Here is a 23,799-nt window from a genome sequence, read left to right as displayed (position 1 = left end):
TGCAGCTGAATGAGGAAGGCAGCTCTAAGAAAAACAGGGTTGCCATCAATCCACAGAATCCACTGGTAGCTAGGCTACACCACCGTTGTCAGCTTGATTTTAGAGAAAATAAAAATTGCAGGGCAGGATGATAAATGGGTTGTGAAAGCCACTAGGTTAGTTTCAAAGTCAGACGCAGCTATTACTCAAGTTTACAGGTCCATAGTTCATGTTCCTCACTTTCAGAGCCAGGAAAAGGTGACAGTATCAGGACAGCAATCTCCAATTCTCCCCTGGCCTTAAGGCCAAGCAAGATGTACTGGGACAGCCACAAGTAATCAAATGCCTACACTTTACTTATAAAGCTTGGGGGTGGGATGGGCTACCGTATTTCTATCAAGCGTAGGGATTGGCGAATGTGTCAACTTCTCTTGGTTTTGCAGTTTTCCCCATCTCAAATTCAGTTCTGTAGTTTTTTTTAAAAAAGCTCTCCTGAAAATTGGTCAGCTTTTTTGTGTGAATTTTCTCCTTTTCATATGCAATTTTCTCTAATACACGCACTTCTTGAAAAGCCATTTCCCCTAATATAATGCCCTTTCGTATGCTATCTTCACTAATAAATGTATTTATATGCACACTTTACCCTAGTATATGCATTTTTGTATGCATTACTTGGATAGAGATCTGCATTGCAAATTTCAGAGAAGTGTGAATTTTGTTTCGTTTTGCATATACTTTCAGGAGGTGCAGATTAGGTAAATTTGCTTTTAACTGAACCAAATTTCTCATCACACTTCAAATTAGGAGTCGAACCGAATAAGCTGAACCATTTCTGCCAGGGTGTACCTGCTTGCTTGGTTCTGAAAATGCAGCTCTTTGCCCTGACCTTTGAAAATGGATTTGGGTGTCCTCCCTGTAATGTATTGTGTGGATTTTGTTGGGATCCATCTGTCTCGGGAGACAATGGAGGAGTGTGCCTTGGGCGGGTGAGGTCAAGCTGCTGGGCAGTTGCAGCACCTGCTTCTTCTGTCAAGACTGATATGGGAGAGACATGTTTTGTTGCAGCTGGGGCAGATGAAGGCATCCAGTTGTGCCACTGCAGATGCTCCATGGCGTTTCTTCTTTCTGCATTGCTCCCAGCAGTCATTTCTCCTCTGCTCACTGCTATGGATACACAACTTAACTTCCTGTGTCCCGGCACTGTGGTTGTCTGCAAGGCATGGCAGAGTTGATGTTGCCAGTCTTCATGTCATATCTGGAGACATCTTTATAACACAGAGTCTGCAAGGGATTGTATGGATTATGGTTTGGGGGGTTCTGGGTGGGCTTGTTTTTAGTGTTTAAATTGTGTTTTTATATGCTGTTTTATCTGTAATCTTCTGGGGAAGGGTGGGTTGTTGTTGTTGTTTAGTCATTTAGTCGTGTCCGACTCTTTGTGACCCCATGGACCACAGCAAGCCAGGCACTCCTGTCTTCCACTGCTTCCCACAGTTGGGTCAAACTCATGTTCGTAGCATTGAGAACCATCTCGTCCTCTGTCATCCCCTTCTTCTTGTGCCCTCCATCTTTCCCAACATCAGGGTCATTTCCAGGGAGTCTTCCCTTCTCATGAGGTGGCCAAAGTACTGGAGCCTCAGCTTCACGATCTGTCCTTCCAGTGAGCACTCAGGGCTGATTTCCTTCAGAATGGAGAGGTTTGATCTTCTTGCAGTCCATGGGACTCTCAAGAGTCTCCTCCAGCACCATAAGTCAAAAGCATCAATTCTTCAGAGATCAGCCTTCTTTATGGTCCAGCTCTCACTTCCATACACCACTACTGGGAAAACCGTAGCTTTAACTATACGGACCTTTGTCGGCAAGGTGATATCTCTAATAATAATAATAATAATAATGTGATGATGAAGCAATGGAGCACCATGAAGCAAGTGAAGAGGCTAAGTTGAGCTTCCTTCACCTGTATGCTCCATTTCATGTAAATAATAATAATAATAATAATAATAATAATAATAATAATAATACAGTGGTGCCCCGCAAGACGAACGCCTCGCAAAACGAAAAACTCGCAAGACGAAAGAGTTTTCCGTTTTGGAGGTGCTTCGCAAAACGAATTTCCCTATGGGCTTGCTTCGCAAGAAGAAAGCCCATAGGGAAATCTCCGCCGGCCTTCAGAAGAGGTCCTGGACCTCTTCTGAAGGCCGGCGGGGGGCAAAAGTCTTTGCTCCCCCCCGCCTGCCTTCCCGGGATAGCGGAGAAGCGTAGCGCGTTTCTCCGCTATCCCGATGGCTTTTGAAGGCAGGCGGGGGGGAGCAAAGACTTTGGCCCACCGCCGGCCTTCAGAAGAGGTCCTGGACCTCTTCTGAAGGCCGGCGGGGGGCTAAAGTATTTGCTCCCCCCGCCTGCCTTCCCGGGACAGTGGAGACTTCTCCGCTGTCCCGGGGCGATCTGAAAATGCTGGCGGGGGGCAGCGAACGCTGCGCTGCCGCCCGCCAGCATTTTAAAAGCCCCCGGACAGCGGAGACTTCTCCGCTGTCCCGGGGCGATCTGAAAATGCTGGCAGGCGGCAGCGAAGCTTTCGCTGCCGACCCCCAGCATTTTAAAAGCCCCCGGACAGCAGAGACTTCTCCGCTGTCCCGGGGCGATCTGAAAATGCTGGCGGGCGGCAGCGAAACCTTCGCTGCCGCCCGCCAGCATTTTAAAAGCTCCCGGGACAGCGGAGACTTCTCTACTGTCCCGGGGTGATCTTAAAATGCTGGCGGGTGGCAGCGAAACCTTCGCTGCCGCCCGCCAGCATTTTCAGATCGCCCCGGGACAGCGGAGAAGTCTCCGCTGTCCGGGGGCTTTTAAAATGCTGGGGGTCGGCAGCGAAAGCTTCGCTGCCGCCTGCCAGCATTTTCAGATCGCCCCGGGACAGCGGAGAAGTCTCCGCTGTCCCGGGAGCTTTTAAAATGCTGGAGGGCGGCAGCGAAGCGTTCGCTGCCGCCGGCCAGCATTTTCAGATCGCCCCGGGACAGCGGAGAAGTCTCCGCTGTCCCGGGAGCTTTTAAAATGCTGGAGGGCGGCAGCGAATAGTTCGCTGCCGCCGGCCAGCATTTTCAGGCCGCCCCGGGACAGCGGAGAAGTCCTTGCCCCCCCCAGCCTTCAGAAGAGGTCGGGGGACAGACTGTCCCCGGACCTGGTCTGAAGGCGGTTTCCCTAGGAACGCATTGATTGATTTTCAATGCATTCCTATGGGAAACCATGCTTCGCAAGACGAAAAACTCGCAAGAAGAAAAAACTTGCGGAACGAATTAATTTCGTCTTGCGAGGCACCACTGTAATAATAATAATAATAAAGTACTCCCCTACCTCCTGCCCTGGCCACTCAAACACCATATATGAATTGGGCATCCACATAAAATATTTGCTTTCTTTCATAAAATGCGTATACCACTTGATGGTTTGAAAAACAATAGCAACAACCCTAAAAGTGGTGTGCAAAAAGAATAAAACAATGAAATTAATAGTAAAACCAGTTTAAAGCAACTGAATCAATAGGCAGGGAGTTCCGAAGTTTGACTGCTGCCATACTAAAATATCAATTTGCTTGCAAAGGTGAAGTGAGTATTATGTGGAACTTGTAACAGTGCCAGTTCCAAAGATTGACATGGTCAAGTGGAACGTGGCAACTTCGCAGGCTTTATATACTCATAGTAACAGCTTGAATTTGGCCTGGCAGATAATCAGCAATGGGCACAGGTCTCTGAGCAAAGGTGTTACATACGGACAGGGTCAGCAATTGTGCCGCAGTATTCTGCACTGACAGCTTCGAGCACAAGCGAAGCCCCACAAATAGCGCATTGCAGCAAAATACACGTGGCTCCTCCATCATGTCTGATTTGGCCCCTTGGAATGAGCTCTGCCAACCCTAATAAAACCTTTGCATCACTTTCAAAGCCTGAAACCCTTCTTGTTGTAAGCGAAAGGCACTCCCACTGAAATGACTGCAAACATGCCTTCATACAATTAAAAGAAAATCTGAGCGAGGTCTCCTTAGCTCATTATGAGATCTTGACAGCATCCTTCCAGTGATTAATTCTGAGAAGCTGTTACGTTTTCCGTGGCTCTGCGTTCTAGGACAGTCACCTCGTCGCCTACACATATTCTTACTGACATCAAGGCTGGAGCTACCCATTCCCCACCTGGTCTTCCTTCTAATGCTAAATGCAGGAAATGCAGTGGACATAGTGTATCTTGATTTTAGTAAGGCTTTTGACGAAGTCTTCCATGATATTCCCGTGAAGAAGCTGGTAAACGTTGGTTTGAAGGAAGAAGAAGAAGAGTTTGGATTTGATATCCCGCCTTTCACTCCCTTTAAGGAGTCTCAAAGCGGCTAACATTCTCCTTTCCCTTCCTCCCCCACAACAAACACTCTGTGAGGTGAGTGAGGCTGAGAGACTTCAAAGAAGTGTGACTAGCCCAAGGTCACCCAGCAGCTGCATGTGGAGGAGCAGAGACACGAACCCGGTTCCCCAGATTACGAGACTACCGCTCTTAACCACTACACCACACTGGCTCTGGAGGTAACTATAAAGCCTTACTCAGGATAAGGCTGCTTCTTGTGCTCCTAAATGAAATACGTACTCTAAGAGGAGTCTGGTGGTCATTGGTTTTCGACCAGTGAACTTCTTCCATCCACCGTTGCTAAAATAAATGCAGCGGTAAAAACCTGGCAGGCATCTCCCTTCTTCCCAACAATACTCTGTGGAGGAAACGGATGACATCGAACAAGTGTTAGGAAGTTATGAATTACAGGATTGTAAATCCATCATGAAGAATGACAGGGAACAGTTTGTCTTGTTATCAGAATCTGATGAAAGAATTATAGCCCATGGTTCAAAAGGAGATTGTTCTTCTCCCACCACAGAAGTGTCAGTCCAAGTCAAATAGTAAAACTTAGCAGGAGGACATGGGAGGAGAAGGACATCGAGAAATCATATACGTTTATTTTGTTGTATCCTTGTTCTCCTGATGCAGCCCCTCTTCCCTTGGGGGCAGGCATTCAATGGGTCGCCGTCATTTCCTTGCTAAATGGACTGCTTGCGATGGGTCCTTTTCACCAACAGCTAAGTACTTAGAATTACACCGTAATGGGAACAAACTGACTGCAATCCTGTTACTCAAACTATCTTAACTATGGATTATCCATTAATCACTTTTGCATGCTACAAATACATACTCATAACATGGGGATGTTATACCCTGCTTAGAATCTATATTAAGCATCATTAGGAATTAAAAGTTTGCTAACACGATTTGGAGGAGGCAGGGACATGGCAAGGCTGCTTTGCCAGGGAACAAAAGTTGTCACTAAGAAGATTTTCACAGTACAGTGGTACCTCGGGTTACAGATGCTTCAGGTTACATACGCTTCAGGTTACAGACTCCGCTAACCCAGAAATAATACCTTGAGTTAAGAACTTTGCTTCAGGATGAGAACAGAAAGTGTGCAGCAGCAGCAGCGGGAGGCCCCACTAGCTAAAGTGGTGCTTCAGGTTAAGAACAGTTTCAGGTTAAGAATGGACCTCCGGAACAAATTAAGTACGTAACCAGAGGTACCACTGTAATGCTTTCAGGTTGCCTAGTCAAGATCCAGCCTTGCATAGAGGGTGCAGGAGCAGATAATCTGTACAGGAGCCTTTCTCCTTATTGAAAGAGGGGTGAATTTGGCCTTGAGGAGGGGAAGGGGTGATTCAGAGACACACATAACCCCCAAAAGCTGGTCCAGTTTAAGAGGCAAGATGGCAGTCCTCCTCATACCTTAAGGAGCCACATCCTTCCTAGCAAGAATCATAGAATCAAAGTTGTAAAGGGGTTCAAGGGCCATCTAGTCTAACCCCCTGCGATGCAAGAATCTCAACTAAATCACCCATGGCAGGTAGCCACCCAACCTCTGCTTAAAAACCTCCAAGGAAGGAGAAGCATTTCCTCGCCTGCTATTCCCTTTAATCCACAAAATAACAAAACAACACCCACAAAAAAAAACCAACCCTAAAGATCCCCTATTATTGTCAATTTTAGTGCTCTATAAAGCCCACACAATCTTCCTCTCATATCCAAACACCGACCTATCCTCTGCTGTATTAGATATACATTTTTTACATGTGGGAGGGTGGTGTTCTTGGTTGTTGTTTTTTTTAAAGCAATTTGCAAGGCATTGCCAGGGAAGCTGCAGACTGGGGCGGGTTTGCTTCGCCCATCTTCTCTGTGTTTGGAATGGTCCCACGTCCTGCAGGAAATGACAGTCTCAAACAAGACAAGCGCTCACTCATCCCGAAAGACATTAGAACAGCTCAATGGCAGGAAAAATGTTGATGTGATATTTAAAAAGTACTCTTGACATTTGAAGCGCTCGGTTTTTTCTCTCCTCCTTATGAAATTATATGTTTTGCTTAGTGCGCTCCTGTTGAGAAGAGAGACTGGGAGATGTGATATTTTTTCTCTCTCTCTCCTGCGATGGCAAATTCTAACTGCAGGAAAGTTTCATCTTTTCCCTCCGTGGAGACAGGCTGGAACACACCTGCCACCAGCTCCTTTGAAAAAGCGCCGTTTGTATTAATTAATACAAACATTCAGAGCTAATGGTTTTCCAGCCAGGGATAAACAAACATGACGTGATGCGAATCAATATAATCTATTGTACCACGTTTTATAGCAGCAGCAGATGGCATGGCAGGGTGGAGGCACTCACCTGACCTGCCGACAGGTGAGTTGCTGCTGCCTAGCAGGAGATGGAGATGGAGGAGTGAGGCAGCAGGGAGAATGGCGCATAAACTGCACTGGCTGGTGCACTGGGCTAGTTAAGCAATCTATGGCTTTTTAAACTGTAGGGAGAGTGTTTTTATTTGTAGCAATGGTCTATATTTGTGTTTTGTTTTGTTTTTTAAATTTTATCTACCAACAACCAAACACAAACAGTGAAACCCCCCAGGTGGCTGAAACATTGGGTATACATAATCAATACTAACATATTCAAATCAACCATATGTACAATTTTATATACATTAACACTCCTCCATCCACAAGGTTTATTTAACTTTTAACATTTTAATTGCCCCAAATTGTTCAAACCTACCCAAATAATTCAATATCTTCTCAAACCAATCCTTCTCTTTCTCACTGACCTTAAACCCTTTCGTTCTGTGTATCTTCACAGTTAGATATTCTAAAATTATAATATTATTCGGTTTTTTCCTCCATTGGTTCACCCCTAGCTCTTCTGCATTTTTCCAGTTACTCGCTATAACCTGTCTGGCTGCAGTTACCATCAATTTTACCCATTTACATTCCTCTTTTGTTTTTAACTCGGTGCTACTCAGACTCATATGGTCTATATTTGTGTGATCCTTGGATGACGGGCAGTATAGACATTTAGTAAATTAATAAATAATTTTGCCCCGTGCCACCTATTCCCCTCCCAGTAAGCAGCCACCTGCCAGGAGGTCAGAAGTTAGGAAAACACTGCCAGGAGGTCAGGAAAGTGCCACCCATTTGCTACCACACCATCTGCTTCTGTTTCATAGTTTTGGCATGAACTGCCCTGGGATAATTTATGACAAAGAAGAGCATGGCGATTATTATTATTATTATCATTATTATTATTACAAAAATGCTTGAAATCGTGTATGTAATCTACCCCATGTGTGGTGGCAGGATCTTTGTCAGCAAGTCAGCCTCCTAATAGCTGGGCTCAGCTTCCCGTGTCCAGTCCTGCCTGCAAATGGCCGAGTCATTAAGCAAACAAACGGGGTCAGAGAGGTGGGTGATCAACAAAGCAGAGGTTCTATGCCAGCCAACAAATGGGTGAAGCTTCTCCCTGAGTTCAGAGTTGGGTCAAAGAACAACGGTGTTATGTACTGAGCTGAATCCTAGATCAATAGGATCTAGAATGCAGCAGTCTGATTGGTCCACAGGAGCCATCCAATCCAGCTCCAGGTGGAAGTGAATCAGCGACCTGATTGGCCTGCAGGAGCAGGAAATCAGGCTCCTGGATGAAATGAATCCGCAACCTGATTGGCCTACAGGAGCAGCCTGGAATTAGCCAATCACGCGGGGCCCATTGTGTAAATAATGTACAGTGGTACCTCGGGTTACATATGCTTCAGGTTACATACGCTTCAGGTTACAGACTCTGCTAACTTAGAAACAGTATCTCAGGTTAAGAACTTTGCTTCAGGATGAGAACAGAAATTGTGCTCTGGCAGCGCGGCAGCAGCAGAAGGCCCCATTAGCTAAAGTGGTGCTTCAGGTTAAGAACAGTTTCAGGTTAAGAACAGACCTCCGGAACGAATTAAGTACTTAACCCGAGGTACCACTGTATATATAGCTGGATGTTTTGGGGAAAGTTTCATTCATTGCTACTATGAGCCGAATAAAGAGCATGAAATTCACACTCAACTCTGAGTATATTTCAAAAGGCCAGGAGCAGAGTTTCAGGATTTGCAGTTTGTCCTGGTCTGCTCTAGGGGGACAGGTTTTTCAGTGGGTAAGCTGTGACATAACTTTGCAGCTGCCTAGTGCAAAGTTAGGAGCTATGTGAGTGGGAGAAACAAGGCAAGCTGCAGGGCAAAAGCCAGGATGTCTGCTTGGACCCAGGACTGTGACTATGGGAGAGGCAAGACAATTTGGATTGTGAAGTGGGGAGCTCCTCCATCGTAGGCTCAGGTTGTATATATGTGTAAGCAAACCATATATCATAAAGGCAGCCCAGTCTGCACTGTGCCTCATTTCCAAAGGATGCACAAACCCTGGCTAAGCACCTGGAACTCCCTGGAATCTCACACTGCTGTGGAGATCAGGAGTGCCATGTGACAATATTATTTTTTAAAAATGCAAGATACAAAGTGAAAACACAATAATTCATTACGTTTCTCAGGTCTTGCATTTCTGTCATTTACATTCCAGTCATTCTCCAAACATGTCCTTCTCTCTGCAAACTTAGCGTTCTGTAAACAGTCATTTCTTCTGCAAACTTCAGCCAGTTTGTCAGTCTCTCCCAACTCCAAATATTTCAATAACCATTTCCATATGGTCTCCCGCCACCCCCACCCCCTGCTAATAATGAAATGTACAGGGATGGGAGGGAATGAAGATGAACAGATAGAAAGAGGAAGACAGCAGAGAAGGATGGATGACAATGAAGAACAATGAGGAAAAGACTGTTCATTATCATCTTCTATTGGCGCCTCCAGACCGTCACTGGTTTGTGGAAGGGATTCACGTGCCAGGAAAGTTAGCTTTGCACAATTAAAGCGAATCAATGCTCTCTGTCACAACAAACCCACATTTTTAAAAAACGGTTTGTTTGTTTGTTTTTTGCAGTTAGGAAATGACTGGGAAATGTACTGAAAAGTACGAAACAAACTAATGATTAACAAGAAGGTGCATAAACACCCTGCAAGCAGATCAGGATGAATGCAAGTGTAACTGCCCAGTAAGCAAATCAGAATGAATACCCAATAGTCTGGCCATAGGATTGGTGACCACAAGATTTGATTATTGCAATGCACTTTATGTTGGGCTAACCTTGAGCCTGGTTAGCAAGCCCCAGCTGGTGCAAAGTACTGATGTCAGACTGTTGATGGAGACAGATTATCACCAGCACATAACTCAAGTCCTCAAAAGCCTGTGCTGGCTGCCCATTCACTAGTGTGCCAGGTTCAAAAGTCTTGCATGACTTTACAACAACCTGGGTCCAAGATATTTCATAGACCACCTAATCCCTTATAGCCTTGCCTGATCACTGGGATCATAGGCTGAGTCACTGTTAGTGGTTCCCCTTGACTTAGATGCATGGCTTGTAAACTACCAGAAGTCATGTGTTCGGTATTGCACGAGCCCAATTTTAGGAAACCTCCCAGACAGGCCTCCTCCCTGTTGAACCTGCAGTGTCCACTTTCCCTCCCCCCCCCCACCTTCCAGCAGGCATTTTAATTGAAGTCTGGTTTGTTTGTTTTTACTCTTAAACCAATTTTACCTTTTCTGTATTGCATTTCTTATATAATGCTTAGAGATTTAGAGATATATAGATTGTTTAAATAAAGTCTGGACCTAGTCTAACCTCCACACAAGATTTGTGCAAGCAAATCGGTATGACAGACCCTCCAAGTGTCCCTATTTTCAGAAGCCATTCCAGTTTCAAATTTGATCCTGGAATGTCTTGCTTTTTCTTAGGATTTCCTTATTTTCATCAGAGAAATGTTGGAAGGTATGGAGTTGTGCAACCCGTGAGCCAAGGGCATACAGCCTTTAGAAGACACCTGAAGGCAGCCCTGTATAGGGAAGTTTTGTATCATATAATGTTTAATTATGTTTTATATACAGTGGTACCTTGGGTTACAGACGCTTCAGGTTACAGACACTTCAGGTTACAGACTCTGCTAACCTAGAAATAGTACCTCGGGTTAAGAACTTTCCTTCAGGATAAGAACAGAAATCACGCAGCGCTGGCACGGCAGCAGCAGGAGGCCCCATTAGCTAAAGTGGTACCTCAGGTTAAGGACAGTTTCAGGTTAAGAACGGACCTCCAGAACGAATTAAGTTCTTAACCAGAGGTACCACTGTATGTTGGAAGCTGCTCGGAGTGGGTGGGGCAACCCAGTCAGATGTGTGGGATATAAATATTATTATTATTATTATTATTATTATTATTATTATTATTACTACCTCTATTTTCATCAGAGAAATGTTGAAGGGTATGGTAAAAGGTAAAGGTACCCCTGCCCGTACGGGCCAGTCTTGCCAGACTCTAGGGTTGTGCGCTCATCTCACTCTATAGGCCAGGAGCCAGCGCTGTCCGGAGACACTTCCGGGTCACGTGGCCAGCGTGACAAGCTGCATCTGGCGAGCCAGCGCAGCACACGGAACGCCGTTTACCTTCCCGCCAGTAAGCGGTCCCTATTTATCTACTTGCACCCGGGAGTGCTTTTGAACTGCTAGGTTGGCAGGCGCTGGGACCGAGCGACGGGAGCTCACCCCGCCGCGAGGATTCGAACCGCTGACCTTTCGATCTGCAAGTCCTAGGTGCTGAGGCTTTAACCCACAGCGCCACCCGTGTCCCGACCGAAGGGTATGGTAGAAGTGCTCAAAAAGCATATTGTCCTGAGGATTCCTATTTATTTCCCTCTCCCGTTCCCTTACCTGTTTCTTTTTAAGAAACAACCTCCTTCCTTATCAAGCTCCCATGCCCAGTTGCAGATTAGAATACACTCTGATTTAGGGCATACTGTACCTAAAACCTATTTGCTCCCTCACCCATTTCTTATCAATGGGGACAGCTCAGAATTGAAGTGTTGTACACCTGGTATGCGGAGCCCTCTTTGAAAACGTGCCCATAAATCTTCACGTTCTGCTTGTGTCCGCTGCAAACGCTGCTATGAATCTTTCTTCCTATTTCCTCACTCCCTCACAAAGGCCTCTATAAATCTCACAGCGTGTCTCTGTTTCCTCCTGCGAGGTGCCTCTCCTGTCCTTAGCGTCGCCCACAGAGTCCTCCCGTTTCTCACACTAAGCCACAAGCATCCATTTTACTTAGTAGAATTTTGTCAAGCATCAGCATTAAAGCTCCTCAGGACCTATTCTGGCACTCAAACAAATCTCCAGCCATCAGGTTAGGTCAGGTTTGGCCTACAACGAGCCACTACAGAGAGAGCTAAGCCTTATCCAATAAAGATTCAAGCAAGACACCCACCAACAAACAGAATAACCTGCCACCAAAGAACATTAATTGAAAGCTTCCAACCAAACAGTATTTTACTGGCCTGACTGTGGCATTCCTAGCTGGTGTTTGTGAGGTCAACATAGGACTGTAATGCCAATGCTACTGCTGGTGGTGGTGGTAGAATCTGCAAGCACACACTAATAAATAATTTTTAAAAGGGGGCAAGATTAGAGGTGGATGCACAAAGCATTTTTTAAAAATCAAGAAATCTTGCACTCTGCTCCTTGCTGGAAGGATCTGTAAAAGACACCATCCAACCACCTTAGGGACTCCATGTGTGTAGGGTTTACACCTTAGCCTCCTAAAGATGTCCCACAAGTCAACAGGAATGGATTTTTCCTCGGGATTTACTCCCGAAACCTTTTCCTCAATGAGAATAGATGCAAGGAAGCAGGAGTTTTAGATCAGAGTTTTCCTCCTCCTAGATGGACTTGTCAGCATCGCCCTTGAGCCAGTGCCACCAACTGGACTCATCCACTTCAGCCCCGACTGGGCTAGGCGAGCTGGGTAGCACTTCCAGAGACCACCTTCTGCACAGGAACAGGTCAAAGTGCTGTGGACTCACAGCTTAGAGTTGTGAGCACCGGATTCACTCCAACAAGAAGACAGTCATCGCACAGCAGAGTACAGCAGAGCATAAACGACTCGAGAGCAGCTCTGTAGAATATCTTCTTTTATTCTGTCTACAACTATAATACACAACTATGTACAGAGCTAAATGAGCTCTAAAGGAAAATGCTGAACTGCACTGAGTGTCTGCAGCTGCTCTTAGCAGCAACCTTATCTATACACACGATCTCTCTCTAACACTCAGTCTCTCTCTTTGATGTGAGGCTGGAGCGGAATAAGTAGAGAGCAGAAACCGCCCCCTCCTCTCTGGAGAATCAGCAGAGAACATCAGCAGATTCTTGGATATGGGAGGGGTGAAATCTCCTCAGGACTACCTTCCCAGGTTGAGGAGCTCCATCTATTCCTCATTTCCCTCTACTTCATGTGCAGAAGCTGCTTTCCTGACAATTGGACCCATTATTGGTCTCATCTGCTGGAGCCTGTCTTTGCATGCAGTGGAAAAGGCTCTAGATTAATCAGCAAAAGGTGTCTCATTCACAAGAAAACTCAGGATCATTAGCAACTTCAGTTTCTGCTTCTAGATGAATGTTAGTTCTGGCCTCATCCTCCTTAATTAGTTTTCATTTGGACCCGGAAGCCCTGAAATCCTTGAGATTATTAGCCAAGCAGTTATCTTCTCCAGTAGTTACAAAATAGGACGGGGATCTGGAATGCTAATAGCAGTATAATATGAAATTCAAACATGATATGCTAATAAGGTGCACATTGGCACAAGATAAATTTTCCACTGCCTGTCTGCTTCTCCACTCCATGCCTGAAATTAAATCCACAGGTAGCTCCTCATATTACTAAGGATTGTAATTTTCACCCTGGAGAATAGATTTAGCGCTCAGATTTGCAATGATGCATTTGCAAAGATCCATTCAGTAGCCAAACAGTTATAAGGAGGGAAAAAGATATATGTGGCATAGCATTTTTAAGTCCACTTATAGAATGGGGTCCGATGTGTCTCACACCTGTGTCACCCATTTCCAGCTCTGGAGAAAATTAATGGGAAATGGAGATACAGACTGGCTTTTATTCTTGTTCTCTGACCTCACCTGTTATGCTCCCCTCTTCGTACTCCAATTCAGACCAGGAGTGGGAGGACAAGATGAAACTACAGAACAGAGCCCTCTTGACAGATGTGCCCAGATCTATTGATGAGGTGGGAGACCCAGAATCTGCTTTTTCCCCACCTGTGGAGGATAAAGTGGGCTCAGAGGTGTTGCCTGCTCTGATAAAGTGAGAGGCTTCAGAGGGGAAGATGTGTTTGCCACTGTCTCCCAAGAAGAGGTGGCATATTGAGAAGAAAGGGAAGGCTTAACTCTCTGAGCAGAGCACCTGTCTGCAGGTCAGGAACTCTACATGAATAGGGATTCTTGCAAATTGCTGGGCATTCTCTGCCTTGGATTAAAAGCTTGGTGGGTAGGTGGTAAACTCATTGGGTGTAGCTCCTGTACACTCTTGTTAATAATTTCAGACTCCTGAACCTTGGTCCTTGCTCCTGGGCAAAAATTAATTATAGCTACTCCTTTGCCTTGTAACAGCACCTGGACTACATTCTGCTTTTCTCCTTGCTACTGAGCTTGTACCATTAGACTGCTATAATAAAAGGTTCACTTTTTTTACATCTTTGTTGCACGGATTTTTAGAGTACCTGTGACCCACTCAAATGGTGTCCAAGAATTGACAGACGCAGCAGTGGAGAAAAAGAAAGGGATATTTATTGCTGAGCAATAATTGACCCAGTGGAATCGTTTCCAGAGACTGGGCACCCCAGCTCTAGCGCCCTGAGGCTTTATACCTGAGTACATACATCATAGATCATGACATAATTGAATACAATTGCACACGGCAGCAAAAATAAAGCTAATGAGCGCATTCAAGCCTTGCCCCCCTGATCATGTAAAGAGTTCCCTCCCAACTTCTGCTTTCTCCAGTCTAAACATCAGTGTAACCTTTCCCCCGATTTATGGTAAGAAGGAGAAAGGAAACTTAAGGCAAAAGGAACTTATTCGGCTATTACGCTCAACATCTGCCATACAGGGACATTTTGCGGTTAGCATTTTCCTGTTTTCAGCTACTAAGGACCCTGTCTGGACAGGAGGAAAGTGCCAGCACATCAGATTTATTGCTCCCCCCCTTACGTTAGCGAGACATCGAGGACATAAGAAGAACAAGGGAAGAGAACTGGGGCAGAGTTCATTTTGGATTTTTCAAATCGAAGCACTTTGCTTTAAGCTTTGCAGAAGCCTTCATGATTCAAACACGGATTATATAAAATCATCATAAAGATATATGGTTATATATGGATATATGGATAACTGATTATATGAAAAGCATAAAGGTAAAATTCACCCAGGTGGTCCTGCTTCATCTTTACTTGCAAATAAGAGCCCCTGTCACTGGTTTTGTGTGGGAGATAGGACATCACCATCCTTTATTTTAGGAAGTCACTTAATATTGGTTTAGCAACCAATAGCCTGACTCTAAACTGTGGAAATATATTTATTTGCGCTTTTTTTTTGGCAAACTTTATTGAAAAATTAAAAAACAATTACCAAACACAAAATGTTGTCTTCCAAGACAAATAAATGTATAGATGTTGATTCTTGTATACAGCCATCTACATGGCATAAAAAAACCCTCGAAAATAATTTACATTACACATATAGCTCAAATCCACAATGTATACTTCAATCTAGATGGTGTCCAGTGTCATCTTATAAATGACCTTTAAAGAGGCTTCCTGTAGTTTAGCCAAGACGGTATGCAACGGATGTTTAGACCACATAGAGTTCAATTTGTGTTCATCGATTTGTTGGCCTAAGCCCGCTTCTCAGACCTCTCTAAGATTCTGCCCTTTGCTCATTGTTAGGTCCAATAGTGTTTTATAAAATAGATAAGCTTCACCTTTAAGCTCTGTATTAATTCCTAAAGCTTCAAACATTGTTAGGGATCAAAGCTCTTTGTTTTTATAAGTGAATGAACAAACAAACAAATTTGTCATATTTGGAACAAATTTGTTGAAATATTCCCAAGTTGTTTCTTTGAATTTTCCTCAGCAATTCGGTGTCCTATGAGAGAACATCTCATAGCCAGATATTCCAGCTCTTACCCATTTTTTTAAATAATGCCTATAGTTTTTTGTGTAGCAGAACCTTGGGTGGTCAACATTCATTAGTCACCCATTCATCTAGTCCTCTAGGTCAAGCATGGCCAAACTTGGCCCTCCAGCTGTTTTGGGACTACAACTCCCATCATCCCTAGCTAACAGGACCAGTGGTCAGGGATGATGGGAATTGTAGTCTCAAAACAGCTGGAGGGCCAAGTTTGGCCATGCCTGCTCTAGGTGATGTACATCAACTTAATCAAAACATTACAACACAAATGATATAAGAAAACAGGAAATATATCAGCACCCAAAATACAAATACATCAAAAAGGGCTACAATTATCACATGGAGTGAAAAATAACGGACTCAAATGCTATCAGAAGAGAACTAAGTTAATAGTACCAGCCTAAAAATAAAAGTTAACATTGTTGTTGTTTAGTCGTTTAGTCGTGTCCGACTCTTCGTGACCCCATGGACCAGAGCACGCCAGGCACTCCTGTCTTCCACTGCCTCCCACAGTTTGGTCAAACTCATGCTGGTAGCTTCAAGAACACTGTTCAACCATCTCGTCCTCTGTTGTCCCCTTCTCATTGTGCCCTCAATCTTTCCCAACATCAGGGTCTTTTCCAGGGAGTCTTCTCTTCTCATGAGGTGGCCAAAGTATTGGAGCCTCAGCTTCAGGATCTGTCCTCCCAGTAAGCACTCAGGGCTGATTTCCTTCAGAATGGATAGGTTTGATCTTTTTGCCGTCCATGGGACTCTCAAGAGTCTCTTCCAGCACCATAATTCAAAAGCATCAATTCTTCAGCGATCAGCCTTCTTTATGGTCCAGCTCTCACTTCCATACATCACTACTGGGAAAACCATAGCTTTAACTATACAGACCTTTGTTGGCAAGGTGATGTCTCTGCTTTTTAAGATGCTGTCTAGGTTAGGTTTAAGATGCTCTCCACTATGACCTGTCCATCTTGGGTGCCCTGCTCGGCGTAGTTCATAGCTTCTCTGAGTTATTCAAGCTCCTTCGCCACGGCAAGGCAGTGATCCATGAAGGGGAAACTTAACATTACAATCTGTTAAAAGGCCTGGGTGAACAAAAAGATATTTCCTTGCTGCCCAAAATGTGTCACTTCAGGCACTATGCTGGTCTTTCTAGGAAGGTTCTTTAGGAAGAGCCCAGGGCCTACCACCAAGAAGGCCCTCTCTCTTGTTTCTCACACTTCAGATGGAAGGAGCATTCATGGAAGACCTTCAGTTGGTGACCATGAGGCATGGGAAGTTCCTTTAGATACTGAAGTTCTAGGCCGTGTAGAGGCTCAGGTGATGCTGAGATAGTGAAGCCACCAAGGACAGATTATTCCTGGAATGTATCAGTTTCCAATGCACTCCATTGGTGATTTACCAAGTAGATCAAGCACCCATCGAACCCAGCACACTGTTTCACAGATGGGGGAAACCAGATACATCCAGGAAGCTGCCCGACAGGACATGAAGGCAATAGCCCTCTCCAACTGTTGACCACCGCAAGATGTGGTATTCAGGGGTACAGTGCCTCTGCTCATGGAGGCTCCATTCAGCTCTCATGGCTAATAGTTCTTGAAAGCCATCCTCCATTTATTTGTCTAATCGCCTCTAAGTCCAAGCTGTTCAGTTTAGTGAGCCACAGAAGGGCCTGCTGCATTTATTTATGTGTTAACTGTAGCTTGGCCACTGTTTTGTTTTTGTTTTTTCTCTTGGGTTTTCATGGGCTATTTGTCTCATTCGCTACCATTTCTGCTTTCCGAGTGCGATTCCCTTCTGCTTTGATCTTGCAGTACTGCAAACCTTCCCTCGCATCCCCCGAGAGTCGGTAACGTTGTTTGGGAAAGTGAGAAAAACCAATCAGAACGAAAGGAAATGAAGGGAGAAGTGGCTCCGCTCTCTCAGAGTTGTTATACGGCAGGCCATTCGAGTAGTGCTGGTCTAATCTCCAAAGAGGCAATGTTGGTGTGTTTGGTTGTTATGGAGATATTATGTTTACTCCGCTGTTATTGTAGAAAGAGCATTGAAAAGAGAACACTTGTTTCTTGATAAATCGGGAACTAGACACTGGGTGAAGTCCTGCAGATGGAAATCGAAGGCAAACAGCATATTTACTGTTGAGATCCATCTGTTAACTGGGGGCAGTTGTAATTTAATAATTGGAGGAGTTTACACAACGTCAGCCCAATATTTCTTTCTAAAAGATCCTACCCGCGTGGTGCGATTGCATGCTTCCTCTGCCTGATCACAGAGATATTTTGTCCATAAATGCCATTTATGGCTGCGAACCTTTTAACAAATATTCAGATTCCTCTTGCTTTAAACAACCCGATCCATAAACTTTGCTAGTGAGTTGTTGCACCAAAGGGGGTTATTGATCACTTGCACAATCCACATGGATTTGCATGCTATACATTTCTGCATAATCTTAAAGAGGGGGCTACTACAGCTTTAACTTTCAGCTGCAGTATCTCCCTGTAATTCTGCTGCCAGTTTTATGGAGCACAAATCTTCCCAGCTGACAGTGGACCGGGCAAAATCATGCCCCACTTTTGCCCATTTTCTGCTTCTCTTCAGTCCCCCTGCCAAGAAGGGAAGATAATGATTCAGTTAGGAAGCTTCGGCAAGGACACACTTCTTTGGAAAATCCCTGGAGCTCAGCATACAAGCCCCAACATCAGCTCTGCTAACAGAAAGAAAGAAAGAAAGAAAGAAAGAAAGAAAGAAAGAAAGAAAGAAAGAAAGAAAGAAAGAATTATGTTGCATCTGCAGCCATGGGGAAAATGCCCTGCACCCAAACAAAACCTCAACATTTTATCAACAAAGTTGGGGAGGTGGGTACCATTTTTAGCTGCCTAGCATGTGATGATCCCAGGGATGGAGTAATTTCTCTGTGAGGAAAGGTTGCAGAGTTTGGGACTTTTTAGTTTAGATAAAAGGTGAGTGAGATCAGGTGCAAAGCAGAGCCCAGTAAGAACAGGGGCTTATGAAGAGAAGGTGTGGTCTAGAGAGAGTCCTAATGGCTGGGCAGAGAGGTCCAGAGGGTCACATTTGATTCCCAGACCTGAGATTCTCCACATGTTAGAGAGTCAGCCAGCAATAAATCACATGGAGTATGTGAAGTTAACTCTTTATTAGCAGAAACCAGGTCAGTTCAGGGGAGCCAGGCCCTAATGAGCACAGCAACTCTTCTCAATAGGTCTTGCCCCTATGAGGCAATTGAGGAGGCTGAAGGGCCTACCACTCATCACTGTCCCACCACCAACCCCCAGGCTCTGAGCCTTCGTCCCTTGGGGGTTCCCCAGCTGATGCCTCCCACCATTCCTCTGTGTCCAGCCAGTCCAAGACACCACCCCTGTGATTAACTATTTAATTACAACAAATGAAAAGTTGCTTGAGGTGGATGAAATTGAGAGTTGGGATAGGGGAGAGTGCTTGGCCACCCACAAATTCTTCACTCCAAATCCGTCCCCAAGCAGCCTTCCCCTGTTGCTACAGGTTCCCGTTATCTTATTTGCAAATGATTACAACATGCTCCTCCTCTAGCTCCAATTAGTTTGCTCTATGCCTCCAAATTCTTTCATTATTTCTCTGATTCCTTGAGGCTACATACCAATTAATGTTAATCTACTGTGCTATTCTTTTAACAATGGGATTGCCAACAGGTCCGTGATTATGAATCGCTTGTGTTGCCACAACAAAGTTGCTGTTTCTAAAATAAATCAATGACTCCTGCCTAATTCTACATTGGGTCAGGTTGATCATTACTCCCAGAGGCCTGTGATGGTACCTTCACACTGCTGTGGGTGGGGACATGTTTTCAGGGTGCTAAAAATAACTTCCCAGCAGTGGAATCCTCATTGGGACAGTAAAGAAATATATTGTTAGATGCCACTCCTATCTCCAAGCTATATGAGATCCAAGGGGTACTAAGCGTGCTTACCAGGGCCTGTTTTTCCTTTGGGCAACAAGGCACAGTAGAGACTGTGGTGTCTTTATGATATATGGTTTATTTACACATAACCTGAGCCTAGGTGGAGGAGAATCCCAGCATTACATCTCAAGAGAGTCCTTCGTTTCTCTCATAGGTTTCTATGACTACTTAACTAGTTGGTCACTCCATATCAGCACTGTGTATATTTGGGGCCAGGCAATAAAGTTGTGGGGGGAAACCCTGTTGTTACATCCACCCCAAGAGTTGGTCTGGAGAAGAGAGAAGTAGAAGATAATATGATAGACATCTTCAAATATGTGAAAGGTTGTCACATGGATGACAGAACAAGCTTGATTTTCTGATGCTCTAGAGAAAAGGTAGCCAACATGCCTGGATAGCTCAGTTGGTTAGAATGTGGTGCTAATAATGCCAAGGTTGTATGTCTGATCCCTGTATGGGACAGCTGCATATTCCTGCGTTGCAGGGGGTTGGATGAGATGATCGCCAGGGTCCCTTCCAACTCTACAATTCTATGATTCTATGGTGTCTACCAGGTTCTATGGTGTCTACCAGCTCCCTGCATCCCTGGCCATTGGTCATGTTTGCTGGGACTGATGGTGAATTGTAGTCCAGCAGCATCTGGAGGCCACCATATTGGTTAACCTTGCTTTGGACCCAACCCAATCAATTTGAAGTACAAAATGGGATTTCAACTAAACATCAATAGCTCGGCGTCCAAGTTTCTTGAGGGCAGGGCAGGCTGCCTCAAAATGTGGTGGGCTCTCCCTCATTAGAGATTTTAAAGCAGAAGCTAGATGACAATCTTTGAGGGATCCTGTAGCCATGGATTTCCTGCATCAGCCAAGGGTTGGACTAGGTGGCCTATGAAATACCTTCCACCTCTGTGTTTCTCTTCATATATTACAGGACCATGATGGGACCAAACCATATTGAAATTGTTCCTTTGCCACTAAGCTAACATATGACCTGGGTGTCTGGAAATATATAGCAGTCACTAAATGCCTATCATGTGGTGTCGAAGGATGCAATAATTTGTAATGGTACAACCATGTTGCTGCTGTCATCACACCCCCAGATTAACAAGTACCTGATATGAGGAGTAAGACATGGTCATTGACTAACCAATTATTACTCCTGTGTAGTTTGCAGTTTTATGTTTCAATTCCTTGAGTTCCAGCTTTGTGTTAGGCTGCTTTTGAAGACTCGCTCTACAATTTACTAGTAAAGGAACTGAGAACATAATTGGCAACGTCCTATTTTCTGAAATGTCCTTGAATTGTTTAGACACCACAAAAAAAGAACTTGATTGGTGTGGAGGTCAAACAAGGGTGTAATTTTTCCCTCTGCAAGAGCTCTGAATCTCTACAGCTGTCTGAGTCCCTGGTAGTGTGTTATCATACCCTCCTCAGTATGGGGGGCTTGCTGTACGTTTTGATTCATCTATCACCAGTGTGTTATTAAAGACTTCCCGCTCCTCCTCACAACAACCACACACTAGCAGACAAGCCCTCAAATTAAACCCTTGGATTGTCACTGAATAAAGTGCGTGCAGAGTTGCCAGATACACATATTCCTTAGTTCAAAGAGATGCTGCAGAACTGGGTTGTCTGTTCCATGCAGTTTTAAGTGGCACCATAGAGTTTGGGAATGAAGGACTATTCTTCACTGTAAATGACATCTCCCCAAATGGAGAATAGCTGATAACTCTTTGGAGACTTGGATGAAGCAAGAGCTTCTGGAATGTCTCTGCATTCTGCTGCTTAAACCTCTGAGGCTCTATGAACTACTTCCGATGTGGTTACATCACACATAGTTTTGGGCTTGGAAGTTCTGTCTCTTGAGCAAGCTAGATGGAACCAGCCAATGAACTAGGCACAGGGCTACTAACTGGTGCAGAGCAGAAATGGGTGCGGCACTTTCATGATCAGCTTCATGCAAATTTGAACGAAGGGTCCTTCGGTCAAATGGACTGCTTGATTCCTGGTGTGAACCCTGATTGGTTAGGACTGCCAGTCACACAAGAAGCATTGCTATCCCTCTGATGGATGTGCTTTGCCTTTAATGATGTCAGTACATAACTAAATCTAATCAACTACATGTTAATCATCATGACATCATCACGACTGGTACATGATTCCTGATTGGCTGGCATCACTTAAGGCAGAATCATGAACCAGCAAAATAAATGGCCCCCAGAGTAACAGCAGCAAAGAACAACAGTAAGAAACAGAGGAAAGCAGAGATTACAGACCTCCCCCTCTTCTTTATCTTTTCTTTATTTGGTCGCAGTTGGATTCAACCCGCCACTGCTACTTTCAAGGAAAAACGCAAGTCTAGAGAACATATGGCACAGCATTGTGGCCAACTATTTTATCCACTCATGATATTTTTGTCTCAGGCTTGGTATCAGGTATTTTGTTTGTGTATACACCGTATTTTGAGCCACTTTTGCTTACCGGTAATTGCAAGTGGACAGAGTGCTTTCTGGTTTCCCACCAGCATCTGGTTCACCAGGGTGAAAACAGGGTTCTGGATTTGACAGGCCACTGACCTGATCTAACAGGCTTTCTTATGTTCTTATAACTTGAGCCAACTTCCCACAAGGCAATTTTTTTTGCAAATTGGTTTTAGCTTTCCCAGTAGGTTCCAAAACACATTGGATTAGTAAACATCTATTTAGTCTCCCTCCATTGCTTTTAGCTCCTGCTTCAAATTCCTTTTGGTGGTTTCCATTTTTTTTGCCTTTGGCCTGCCTCACATGCAACATTTTGAGTTACCATTTAAAAAAACCAACAACACTCCACCAGGTGCCAGTTATTTTGTTAATTCTTCTAATCTTACCACCAGAGGAGAAGAGAGGAAATGTCCAGCCTCTAGCACCAAAACAATATCGGGCTGTATCTTTTTATATAAACACTTCATTCTCTCTTTGCTGCTGCAGGTTTCGGTATGTCCACACCGGCAACGGTCGCTGGCAAAGCCTTCCTCATCGTTTATGGTCTCTTTGGGTGTGCCGCAACAATCCTCTTCTTCAACCTCTTCCTGGAGCGCATCATCTCCCTGCTCGCTTTGGTGATGAAGGCTTGCCACGAGAGGCAGCTGAGGAGGAGCGGCCTTCTACCTCCAACCTGCCGAAGGGGCTCATCCATGTCTGACGTCGACAGCCTGATTGGGTGGAAGCCATCAGTCTACCACGTGATGCTGATCCTGGGAATCCTTGCCATTACTATCGCTTGCTGTGCCTCGGCCATGTACACCGCCGTGGAAGGGTGGAATTACATCGACTCCTTGTACTACTGTTTCGTCACCTTCAGCACCATCGGTTTTGGCGATCTGGTGAGCAGCCAAAACGCCATGTACCGAAATCAGGGATTATACAGATTTGGGAACTTCATGTTTATATTGATGGGGGTCTGCTGCATCTACTCCCTTTTTAACGTCATCTCGATTGTAATCAAGCAGGTTTTAAATTGGATGCTCAGAAAGTTCCGGTGCCGGTGCTGTCCAGATTGCCATAAACCGTCCGCTCGCCTCGGGCGCCGCAATGCCATCACGCCGGGGTCCCGGTTCCGCCGGCACAACATCTCTATGGAGACGGACGGACAGTACGACAGCGACACGGAGGGGAGGCGGCTTTCGGGTGAGATGATCTCCATGAGGGATCTCACCGCCTCCAACAAAGTCTCCCTGGCCCTCCTGCAAAAGCAACTATCCGAGACGGCCAATGGCTACCCTCGGAACGTCTGCATAAACACGAGGCAAAATGGCTTCTCGGGAGGAGTAGGCGCTCTAGCTATCATGAACAATAGACTGGCAGAGACAAGCGATTCTAGGTAGAAATTTTGAAATTATCTTCTATAAAACAGAGGTGTTTTCTTATTCTTTATTTAATAAAACAATATTTTAAAAAAGCATCCAGTCGTTCTCGAGGGCAAGTTTTATGCAAAGTTTACTTGAGAGGGTTGTTGTTTAAAAAAGAAAGCCTTCAATAATAATAATAATAATAATAATAATAATAATAATAATAATATGACGCCCATCTGACTGGGTTGTCCCAGCCACCTTGGACAGCTCCCAACACAATATTAAAAACAAAATAAAACATCAGCCATTAAAAACTTCCCTGAACAGATGTCTTCTAAAAGTTAAATAGTTGTTTATCTGTTTGACATCTGATGGGAGGGCACCACTGCCGTAGTATTTTTAGCCTTTTATTTTTTTATTCTTCCACAGGTACCACCAGCAACTTATACTTACGGTAAACTGCTTCAAGGTCTGTGGATAGCAGCAAACGGTCTATATAGATCAATAAATAAAATTGTCAGTGGCTGATCAAGCAGTTTACTAGTGGGAAATACCGACTA

At 44.7% G+C, this 23,799-nt stretch overlaps 1 protein-coding gene across 2 annotated transcripts in view; it reads left to right on the top strand.

Annotated features, from left to right (window-relative positions):
- Window positions 1–23,340, top strand: part of KCNK12 (potassium two pore domain channel subfamily K member 12) — a 44,355-nt gene extending 21,015 nt beyond the window's left edge. For both annotated transcript variants that reach the window (XM_053383564.1, XM_053383565.1), the window contains one exon: window positions 22,377–23,340. In XM_053383564.1, the coding sequence (XP_053239539.1) occupies window positions 22,377–23,272 (896 nt within the window). In that variant the 3' untranslated portion in view covers window positions 23,273–23,340. The remainder of the gene's footprint in view (window positions 1–22,376) is intronic.
- Window positions 23,341–23,799: the final 459 nt, after the last annotated feature.

Source organism: Podarcis raffonei, chromosome 3 (genome assembly GCF_027172205.1).
Source record: "Podarcis raffonei isolate rPodRaf1 chromosome 3, rPodRaf1.pri, whole genome shotgun sequence".
Taxonomy (NCBI): Eukaryota; Metazoa; Chordata; class Lepidosauria; order Squamata; family Lacertidae; genus Podarcis; species Podarcis raffonei.
Note: the sequence above shows the minus strand (reverse complement) of the source record. Positions and strands in the feature narration are given on the sequence as shown.